Source organism: Dryobates pubescens, chromosome 4, assembly GCF_014839835.1.
Source record: "Dryobates pubescens isolate bDryPub1 chromosome 4, bDryPub1.pri, whole genome shotgun sequence".
Lineage (NCBI taxonomy): Eukaryota > Metazoa > Chordata > Aves > Piciformes > Picidae > Dryobates > Dryobates pubescens.
The window spans coordinates 42,423,111-42,434,416 of NC_071615.1; the positions used below are offsets into that span (position 1 = coordinate 42,423,111).

Genomic DNA, 11,306 nt, shown 5'->3' on the forward strand with positions numbered 1-11,306 from the left:
CTTTCTTAGCTCTATGTTGGCACCACTCCTGCTAAGAAGCTCAAGCTTGGAGTTGCTTCCGTGCCGCACGAGTAGGGTAAACTCGCTCCTCTTGCCTCGGCGGCCTCGGACAGCGGGCGGTTCCACCGGGAGGAGCACCTGGCCTCCCACGGCTGGACCCAAGACACGCGGGGCCGGGGAAGCGGAGCCCGGCTGCAGACTGGGACGGGATTTACCGGTGTGGTGCGCGGGCTGCGTGGGGAGCAGCGGTGGTGCCCGCCCTCTCGGTCCCGCCCGGCCCCGCCCGGCCGCCGTGCTCCTCCCGGGGCAGGGGCAGGCGGAGCGGGGCGGGGGGGACCGGAGCAAGCGAGGCGTGATCGCTCGAGGCCCCTCCTGCCTGCCGGGGAAGCCTTAAAACAGCCCGGTGAGGTGCGGAGCCCCGCACTCGGCAGCCCTAACCCACGGGCAGAAGCGCTTACCGAACCTAGAGACGTGAGCTGCAGCGGCCGCCGTGAGTACCGCGACGGGGCGGGCGTGGGGACGACGAGGTCGGAGAGGGAATGGGACCGGAGAGGGGATGGGGCCGCGGCCGCGGGGCGGCCCGGGCCGGGAGGCGCTGAGGCAGTCGCGCTGGTTCTGCCGTCGAGGCAGGTGCTGACGGCGAATCTCTCCGTGCCACCGCTGTGCAGATGCAGGGTACCGTGAGGCTGTGGGTCTCGGTGCTGACTTTCGCCCTGTCGCTGCTGGTCTGCCTGGGGTCGCTGGCAGAGGCGTACCCCTCCAAACCGGACAGCCCCGGCGAGGACGCCCCCGCAGAGGACATGGCCAGATACTACTCGGCGCTGAGGCACTACATCAACCTCATCACCAGGCAGAGGTAGGCAGCGCGGCCCGTCCCGCGTTCCCCTCCACGCTGCTCGGGTTACCTTTTTCCCTTGGTGAGTCTCAGGGCAGGAAAGTGGGAAGCCCCACGCACCTGGGTGTCTTTTTCTCCCTCCGACACGGAGAAAGACGTGGTGCACAGACTGCCGTTAGAGTGGGACAGGCTTGCACCCTTGAGCTGCCTCTGGTTCCGGAGCTGAATTTCCACCATCCAAACTGGTAGGAGGTCCAGGGATGTTGATGCTCTCCCAGCCTTTCCTAGTCCTGACACAAAAAGGCTGGAGGGCAAGAATGTGATCTGCAGGACAGCATATACACAGTGAGAATCCCCCAAAAGGGAGAGAAAAAACCCTGGGAGGTGGAGAGTTAGATAGGGCAGTAGAAGCAGTTTCCCACTTCTTTCGCTGTCACTGATTCTAAAAGACTCTAGCAGGACTTGAGGGACACTTTTTCTAGTCAAAGAGTTGTAATAGTCCAGATGCTTTTCAGTTTGCCAGCTACAGCTGTGAGTGCAAAACCCCCACTAGTCCTAACAAAAAACAAGCAAGAACCCAAGCCCAAAGTGAAAGAGAAAAGAGTGACCCAAGCCTGCCTGGCTCTAATTTGGCATTCTGGAGATGATTGTGCTTGTTCAAGGAGAGGAAAAGGCTCAGGCTGGAAAAAGTGGAGATTATTACCAAGAATCATTTTCTTGTCCACTGTAGACTGTGTGATTAACAGAAGTTTCTCCTGATGTCTCTGAACAGTCTGTGACCTGAAAGAGCTTTGACATATTTATCTGTTTAATATCAAAACCAGATGAGGGGTCTAAAATTAGGCTTTCATTTGTCCCTCTATAAGCCTAAAGAATTAAATTAGAGGGGAGGCTATCGTGTAACTGAGAGCTTTCCCAGCACACCCATAGCATTGCCTGCCAGAGCACTAACATTGTAACACAGATGAAGAGGCTGATATAAAGACTGTTCTTCAGTCCTGAACTTTTAAAGCAGTATTCACAACTCCTTCATGCTTCTGTGTGATGGTCTGTGCAGGGAGAGCTTTTTGTCTAGATTACTGCTAAAATAATCTGATCCTCAAAGTCTGCCCTTTTCCCTTGCATGTGATGGGATCTCCAGGCTGGTCTCTCACCATTCCTTTTGTGTGCTTCGTCTCCAGTTCCAAAGGTGGTTCCTTGTCCAAACCCAAGTCATATTTAAAAACAAACAAACAAAACCCCTCCAAACCAAATCAGTGAACCCTCCTTTCTGCATTCAGCCTCCACTTCTGGTATATGCCCTGTATGCTTGCTCTAATGATGACTCTCTAGTTTTTCCCTGATTCCTGGGGTGCAAGTACACAACTTGGAGACCGAGACTGCATTCCTTCTTCTATGTGGATCTGGGTTCTGAAACACCCTGAAATAGTTATTACTGCTGATGGATAAAATAATGCAGAATTCAAATTTTGTTCTTCAGATTTTATCTAGATTTCCCACCCACCCCCTCGTACTAAAGGGAACAGAATAGACCTGCAAGTACAAGAAAGCTAGTAGAAAAAACCCCACCATAACAGCAACTCCGTGATACACACTTTAAAGTTGATTAGATGTGCTGTTTCCACTGTGTGGGGAATTAACAGTGCAGAAATAAAGTAATTGCTGCCTCCATTTGGAAAGCTTAACTCAGCTCCTGGAGGTCCCCTGTTTCAGCAGTGACAATATCACTTGCAAAATGAATCATAACTTTTGAAGCACTTTAGACTGGTGTAAGAATGATCATTTACTCTGTTTCAGCAGATGTGCTTGAAGCTTTTTCTCTTCTTACAGCTTTCTGCCTTTTGTGCACGGTGCTGCTTGGAAGCCCTGTGACAAGGGGAGATGAGTGGTACAGGGGTTTGTCCTGCTCCTCCTGACGGGGTGTGAGGCTGTGCTCAGCCTCTCACCTGATGCCTGGTGCTTGGTCAGAGTGCATCTGGTGAGATGGAGTACTTAAGAGCACGTTGGGAAAGCATGAGGATATCAATGTTTTTTCCTCTTCAGTTTAATCTGTCTAGACTTGTTTGATGTTTTTGTGAATAACTTTCTAGCTCATCCTTCTGGCTTCTGATCTAACCAAAGCATTCCCCTCTGAGCTACCATGACCCACAATACCTTCACCCCAGCTGCTATGAATCTTCTTCCAGACCATCTTTCTCTTTAGTTGGTATGGCTTCTTTGCTCCCTTTCTCCTCCGAGATCCTTCTCCTTCAGATCCATCTCACTTAGCTTTAGACATCTGTGCCCATCAACTTTATACCCCTTTAAGGTTAGCTGAGGGAAACAAGTACTTGAGGGGTGAAAGTCACCAGGCCTGTTTCAGTCTTCTTTTTTCTGATGTGATCCCTTGGTCCTTAGGTGCCAATTCTTTATGACTATAAAGAGAGCCTAAGATGACCAGCACAGAGGCAGACTCCTGCCCTGCAGGTGTCTGTATGTCTTTGGATTAGTCCCACATCTGTCCTCAAAAGCAACTGGGGTCCATACCTCACAGCCTTGTACTGTTCAAGGGGCTTTTTTTCAGAGCCTGTCTTTTCTTCCATCACTCTTGTTTCTGCTCCTTGGCCAGCCCAGCTGGTCACTCTTGGCAGTAGCTTTGTGTGCAGATTTGCTATGTGAGGGCATGGTGGGTCCATCCACCACAAGTATCAGCACTGCTCTAGCTGAAAGGATTCATATAAGAGGAGTCTCTCCAACGCAGTCATCTTCATGATTTGTCCTAATCTCTGCACTCTGGAGAGTTGTTACCCATTTCTTATTCAGAGAAAATGCTACAAAAACTAGTGGGAGTTTTGCCCAAGTGTAAGCTCTTGCAGCAAGTTGTTGATTTGCTAGGTCATTAATTTCTTTAAAACAAAAGCAAATTGGATTCCCCCTCAGTTGAAGTCCAGGTCACAAACATGTTAATGGGAATAGGGAAATACAAAGAAATCCCTTTGTGGTGATGGGGTGCAAGGTATTTGATTCAGCATCATGCTTGATTGAGTTATTGTAATTGCATTTTACAATGTCTGGCTGGTTCTTTCAGACACCTGCTTTCAGTCAGTTTTGATTAAGCAATTTACTTCACAGTCTGGAAAATGATGCTCTGTCTTTCTGTGGCACAGGTGACGTACTCAAATGATTAATTCATTACAGAAAATACAAAAAGGTGAATAAAATAATTGAAAAATGAACTGTGTTTTCCACTTTTCAGTAAGCCATGCCATCAACAGGTCAAACTGCTAGCTTCTGAAACATAGTTCAGGAAGGTCTTTTTGGTTTGGTTGTGTGTTGTCCCCCCTGAGTTTAAGTCAAGTTACTGGAGAAACCTCTTGATAGCAATGGATAAAATCTAAGTCCTTAATTAAACCTTTGATTTCTCTGGAATCAGGATTTCACTCAAGCAGCATTCACAAAGCTATTATCTGTTAATGTGCTTTGTGATTCAGGCTAATTACACACACAAGTTAGAAACCATGATGTAAATCCTTTCCAACCAAGGGATCATTCGCTTATGGTAATCACTCTTGCGCTAATGAATCCTTATAATGAAGAAGTGTCTGTCAAGTTGGCTGCTCTTGTCACCTCTGTTTTCTCAGAAAAAAACAGAAAGAGCAACTTCTATCTCAAGAACCAGGGGTTGCAGTCCTCTTAGCTGTTCAGCACTGTATGGCACCCAGGATTTAAACCCCCCCCCCCCAAACAACAGAAAGACTGCTGCTGTGTAAATGTAGGATATATAGCTGGTGATGTCCCAGCAACTAAGGAGGAGAATTGTTTCAGAAAGTTTTATCTCCTGTGGCCACTTAGTTCAAAGGACTCCTCTTTTATAATACAATAGCATCTAAAACAACGTGAAAGTTAGTGAGATGATGGAACTGGGTTTGTAGGCAGGAATAACATACTTGGAGGCCATGTCATGCTTCGCTTCTTCCCCCTTCCTCAACCTAACATCAGTAAGGTGCAAAACCTTACAGGATCCAGGAACTGGCATCAAATTAAGAAATATTCAGAGTTTCTAAATACTATCATGTAACACAATTGTGGAACAAAATCTATCCAAAGAAATCCTGAGGAGTGAGCATTTTCTCACATGGTTAAGTCAGGTTAAAATACTTGCTGGAAAGTTGTCTTTATGCCTGCTCTAGCTAATGGTTCTGTGCTTGGTCTTAATTTTTTGTTTGTTTGGTTTTGTTCTTAAATGACATAAACAAAAATCAGTATATTTTTCTCTTTCCTTAGATATGGAAAGAGATCAAGCCCAGAGACACTGATCTCAGACCTCTTGTTGAGGGAAAGCACAGAAAATATTCCTAGACCCAGGTATGTATGAAGAAGTTTTGTGTTGACTTTCGCTTCGCATTTAGATTTAATGGTTTCATTTGTTACCAATAAGCACATTTCACAGGGAGAAAACGTGCTACCAGCAGCTGGTTAAACATTTTTAATTCCCATTTTATTGAGAGCTAGACTCTATGAATGCAAGAAATGCCTTGCCAGATATCATACAGTCCAAACTACTCTCTTCCTGAGGTTGGCAGCAGGCCACAGCTGCTCTTTGGAGGAACGCTCCAACCCACACTGGGCTTTATTACACAGAATTGTGTGCTGATGTCTGATGATGAATCTTGGCATACTGGAGCCCCAAAGATGGCATATTTCTACTCACTGGCTACTCAGGTTTGAATTTTTCCTCTGAAGATGTATGAGTGGTAAATATGTACATATGTTAGTTTATGCACAAATGCGTGGCTATGACTGGTCTTTAAAATACTGCATTTCACACTGATTTTTGTACCCAAGAATTTACAAAGATAAAGAAGGCTTTTCTATTTCCATTTGCTCTTGGTTTAGAATAACAGTGGTGTTTCTAGCAGCAGTGAGGTTTTAAATGTACATATTGTATTTACCTGGTTTAGGTAATGACCCTTCAGCTGTAGTCACTGCTATGGTGTCTTACACTACATTTTACACAGTTGAAAGTAAGGTAAGTTGAGGGGGGCTTTTGTCTCATGAAAGAAAATGCTGGGTTTAGATTCACTTGCAATCAAGTGTGAATGAGCTCAGTTTAAGCCTTTACTGCCAGCCTGAAGTTTGCTACTTCTACTGCAGAAACAAATGTCTTGTGCAGTAATCATCTCAGGAGTCTACAAGCGAATGCTCTGCACTCTCACCATCTGACCAAAGGCTCAATTAGACTAGTTAAGTACTAAAGCATAATAATCTGTAGCACTGAACTTAGGACATGTTCTTGTCACTGAAAGGTGACCAGAATTTCTACTGCCATCAAAGGATGTTGTCCATGAAGCTTGCTGTTGTGTGCATAGGGAGCCCATTGGCTTTTGGTTTGATGACTAACCACAGCTGAGGGGATGCAGTTTTCTCTGCAGATGCTTATGTAAAAAACTGCATGGAGTGCAGTCAAATGTATTAGACTGGTTTGTGTTAAGACTGTTTTGTGTTTGCTAATGACAAGGCATGGCCCTCTCATAATGGGAAATTTCCACTGCCATGAGTTTGAGGCAACACACAGGGTAGTACAAAGTCTAATACCCTCTGTAATTTTCACTCCTTCATAATAAAACTTTATGGTTATTATTACTGTTTCAATAATGCTATTTATAACACACCAGGGAGTAAAAACTCATGAGCAAAATAACAAACTAGTCTGCATATAAGATCAGGAATTGATGAGAAACAGATTTTTATTTCACACCCCCTGTAACAGCACTTCAAACTGAGTGTGGTATTTGTCATTCATTGATGACAATTATGGGAGTACTGGGAACAATGATGTCTAGTTTCCTATGGATATGTTTTCTAGGATAAGATTCTGTGTAGATACTGAACCCTGCTCCAGCTTTTTTCTCCATGTGAAGACATAATTAAATCTTCTTGCTACCCAGTCCTGTGTTTCATGGCACATCAGGAACTTAATATCTCTGAGATATCTGTACCTCTTGGCTGAATTTATCCAGAGAATTTGAAAGCTGGTGGGGAAGTTAGGAGAGCCACACAAGGGTGGACAGCTGGACACACAGCAAATATGCCCTGGTAAAACACAAAATATATCTGCTTTTAACCAGCTGGATGTGTAATTAGTCCTAAAACATACACTACTTCTAAGTTCAGAGTAATACCAGCCTGCCTTTCATTCATTCATTCATTCATCTTGGCTTCCTCCAGGAGGAGACATGTTTTGCAACACAGACACTTGTCGAGTTCTTGGGTATGAACTTTGTAACTAAACATTGAGGTATTAATAAACAACAGCAATCAGCTTGGCTGGCCTGGTTTGACATTTCACTTTTGCTGACTAATATACCCCCCCATAGTATCTTGCAGTCTGTGTTCTCAAGGTATAAAGAGAGTCCAGAGAGATTATTGCAGAGACCAGTTACAATAGGGAAAGTTAAGGAATAAAACAAAAAGGTGGCACTTTGACCTGAGTACAAACAAGTTTTGACAAAAACATGTGATGTGACATGTTTCTGATCTTGCTGAGTGTGTGGAGTCATGAGAAAGCCTTTAACATTCATTAACATGATGCAGCTTCCCCTACTACTCCCTCTTTAAGATTTAGTTATATACTATATAAGCAGCTCTGTAAGCTGCCTTTGCAGTCAGTTGGAGGGGTGAGTGTCTCCAAAACAAGCCTTCCATCTGACAATGGGCAGGACCAATCTCCCTCTCAAGGCATCAGTGTCTCCCCAGTCACTAGATGCCCAACTTCTAGGTGTCAAAAAATATGGCAAATGCATTTTCCACCGTCTCTCTCGCATGCTCTCCAACTGTTGACTTCCTTGCTGTGTAGACAGAACAACTGTTTGCAAGCAGAGGAACTCTGGATCAAATCCTGCCCTCAGCACCCCTTTCAGCATGTATTCCAGATGTTTGATATTGACTGGAATATCACAATGAACTCTGGATCAAATCCTGCCCTCAGCTCCCCTTTCAGCATGTATTCCAAATGTTTGATCCTGACTGGAATATCACAATGAACTCTGGATCAAATCCTGCCCTCAGCTCCCCTTTCAGCATGTATTCCAAATGTTTGATATTGACTGGAATACCACAATGAACTCTGGATCAAATCCTGCCCTCAGCTCCCCTTTCAGCATGTATTCCAAATGTTTGATATTGACTGGAATATCACAATGAACTCTGGATCAAATCCTGCCCTCAGCTCCCCTTTCAGCATGTATTCCAAATGTTTGATCCTGACTGGAATATCACAATGAACTCTGGATCAAATCCTGCCCTCAGCTCCCCTTTCAGCATGTATTCCAAATGTTTGATCCTGACTGGAATATCACAATGATAACTCAGGATGGTGACAGTTTTGCTTGAAAGCGCTAATGGCGTGACATGGTCGTTTTGCACTCAGCTTGGTTTGGCTGGTTTTTTTAGTGGCTCAGTGAATACTCTTTGGAAACTCTTTACTCCTGAGTAAGAGGGGGAAAATGCCTCTGTTTTTCAACATATTGTCATTTTCTACCTGAATTTCTTTGGAAACTCTTTACTCCTGAGTGAGAGGGGAAAAATACCTCTGTTTTTCAATCTACTGCCATTTTCAAACTGAATTTCACTAAGAGCTTCTTAATGGCATAAAGCAGCTTTGCAAGTGAGTCCCAGTGATGTGAAAAGAGGCCTCCTGGGCAAGTTCTGGTACCAGAGTATAGATATCTGGCTAACCTGGGTGCCTCTGATTTGGTGGGAGTAGCACCTACAGTCTTCAGCTGCAAATACACCTATGTATTCTTTATTTCTGCTGTTATCAAAAGGAACATTTTAGGTAGTTTTAACTTTGGATTTTTCAGAAGAGGCTTGGAAAAAAATGTTTATAGCTGTTGTTGCTCACTTATTTATCTGTGCTGTGTCTTGCAGGTTTGAAGACCCTTCGATGTGGTGATGGGATTTTCAGCCCACTGTCCAAACTTTTCCTAGTTTTCAATTCATACTCCAAGCCTATGAAGCAAATCATAGCATCTTTCCCAGTGCATGCACCTGTTGTACTGAACTCTGTCGAGATTTTTCCTTCATCCTATTTGTATATACCTTTTATTTAAATAAATTATTTGTGCATTCCAAAAGATAACAAACAGAAAGGGACCTGGGGGTGCTGATTGACAGCTGCCTGAACAGGAGCCAGCAGTGTGCCCAGGCAGCCAAGAAGGCCAATGACATCCTGGCCTGCCTTAGGAATAGTGTGGTCAGCAGGAGCAGGGAGGTCATTGTGCCCCCGTACTCTGCATTGGTTAGGCCACACCTTGAGTCCTGTGTCCAGTTCTGGGCCCCTCAGTTTAAGAAGGACATTGAGACACTTGAATGTGTCCAGAGAAGGGCAACAAGGCTGGGGAGAGGCCTTGAGCACAGCCCTGTGAGGAGAGGCTGAGGGAGCTGGGATTGTTTAGCCTAGTGAAGAGGAGACTCAGGGGAGACCTCATTGCTGTCTACAACTACCTGAAAGGAGGTTGTAGCCAGGAGGGGGTTGGTCTCTTCTCCCAGGCAGCCAGCAGCAGAACAAGGGGACACAGTCTCAAGCTGCACCAGGGGAGGTTTAGGCTGGAGGTGAGGAGAAAGTTCTTCACTGAGAGAGTTGTTCCCCATTAGGATGTGCTGCCCAGGGAGGTGGTGGAGTCACCATCCCTGGAGGTGTTCAAGAGGGGATTGGAGGTGGCACTTGGTGCCATGGTTTAGTCATGGGGTCTGTGGTGCCAGGTTGGACTCGATGATCTTTGAGGTCTCTTCCAACCTTGGTGATTCTGTGATAACATCCTAAATGAAAACAAGCAACCCTGTCACTGGTAGAGCAAAGAGATGTTTTAAATGATTAAAACTGAATTTTAATAACCTCCCTGCAGTCTAAAGTAAAATGGACAATTATAGGGTCACAGTTATTACAGTAATTGGTGTGCAAAGTAAGATAAAGCCATCATTTATTGCAGCCTCAAACTCAGCTCAGCCGCCTGATCTGTACAAAATTATTTCAAATAATTGATCACAAACTACATAATTTAGGAAAATAGTGTCCTGGGAGGTGATTTTTTTTTTCCAGAATCACCATACTAACAAATTATTTGGTGCTCATGTTGACAAATGGCTTTTCAAAATACACAGGAATGTCACTGCTTAATTCTGCTAAGCCCTCGACACTGGTTTGGAGCTTGGCTGTAAGCCCGAATTAGGAGGTTTAAGTGAAACAGATGTAACATCTTTGTTTTGGCAATAAGCAAAGTAGGGGAAAACTGCCTAAAGTAACTCATAAAACAGGACCAGTCTACAGCTATTTGTGCTGGAAAGGAAATGATGAGCTTTGCCTAATGGCTTGCAAAAGAGCACACTGATAAATCACGATGCTTTGGCCCCTCTCCCTCTCCCTCTCCCTCTCCCTCTCCCTCTCCCTCTCCCTCTCCCTCTCCCTCTCCCTCTCCCTCTCCCTCTCCCTCTCCCTCTCCCTCTCCCTCTCCCTCTCCCTCTCCCTCTCCCTCTCCCTCTCCCTCTCCCTCTCCCTCTCCCTCTCCCTCTCCCTCTCCCTCTCCCTCTCCCTCATTTTGTCACTAGCCTAGTGAGGGACTTAGACACAAATACCTCTGAAGAAACCCTCAATGTTTTTATTCAAAGTAACACAATATAATGCATGCTACCCTTGTTCTTAAAGCAATTTAGTTCCATCCTGTAGTATGGTCAGAACCCACACTAGGCATGACACACATACTGGTCCTTGGTTCCTGTTTGTTTAGGGGTAACTGCTTTTATTTAGACACTGTGACTAAAGGCTGGGCAATAAAGCACATAAGAAGTTCCAAACAGGAAAAGAATCGGTGTGAAGGTTTAATGTACTCACATCTCATTCCTGCCTTTTGAATGTTTCCTCATGGCTGTTGCCCCCAGGAGAGAAGTTCCAGATTTCTGCATATCACAGGATTTTAGGGGCTGGAAGGGACCATGGTGTCCAACTCCCCTGCCAGAGCAGGACCACAGAATCTATCACAGGCTGCACAGGAATGTGTCTAGATGGGTCTAGGTGCATTGCAAAGTGTCACCGTGTTCCCAGGAAGTGCTGTCTTCTGTGGACACACTTTGTTCAGTAAAGCACAACTCCAGGGTATCCTTGGAATGGGTGAGTTTTGCTTTCAGCAGCAATACTTCACTTACAGGCTTGGTGATGGGTCCCACAGTGCTGCACACGAAAGTGTGAGGACTAAGAGCAGTCCAGCATTACAAAAATGTTTGGAATCTCTGACACCAACAATTTCCACCCGAATTCTGATGTTCAGAGGGACTCCTGCATGTCCACAGCTTGCTGGGGCTAGCAGGGGCCCATCAGCTGCAGGCCAGGACCTGCTGGGTTGAAGTCCTGCTTGGAATAATTATTAAAATGGAAAGTAGAAATTGGTGAGGAATCTGCTATACAGTATCTCTAATTCCTGATAATTTCTAGCATCTC

The 11,306-nt window shown here is 45.2% G+C and overlaps 1 protein-coding gene across 1 annotated transcript; it reads left to right on the plus strand.

Annotated features, from left to right (window-relative positions):
- Positions 1–357: 357 nt before the first annotated feature.
- On the plus strand, positions 358–8,988 carry NPY (neuropeptide Y). The gene is made up of 4 exons (XM_054161397.1): positions 358–490; positions 669–856; positions 5,099–5,179; positions 8,744–8,988. The coding sequence occupies exons 2-4, from the start codon at positions 669–671 to the stop codon at positions 8,766–8,768; spliced, it is 294 nt and encodes a 97-aa protein (XP_054017372.1). The 5' UTR covers positions 358–490; the 3' UTR covers positions 8,769–8,988.
- The last annotated feature ends 2,318 nt before the right edge of the window (positions 8,989–11,306 follow it).

Coding starts and splice junctions, on each gene's coding strand:
- NPY (XM_054161397.1), top strand. CDS start 669: ATGCAGGGTACCGTGAGGCTGTGGGTCTCGGTGCTGACTTTCGCCCTG. Junction 857..5,098: donor AACCTCATCACCAGGCAGAG/GTAGGCAGCGCG, acceptor CTCTTTCCTTAG/ATATGGAAAGAGATCAAGCC. Junction 5,180..8,743: donor GAAAATATTCCTAGACCCAG/GTATGTATGAAG, acceptor TGTGTCTTGCAG/GTTTGAAGACCCTTCGATGT.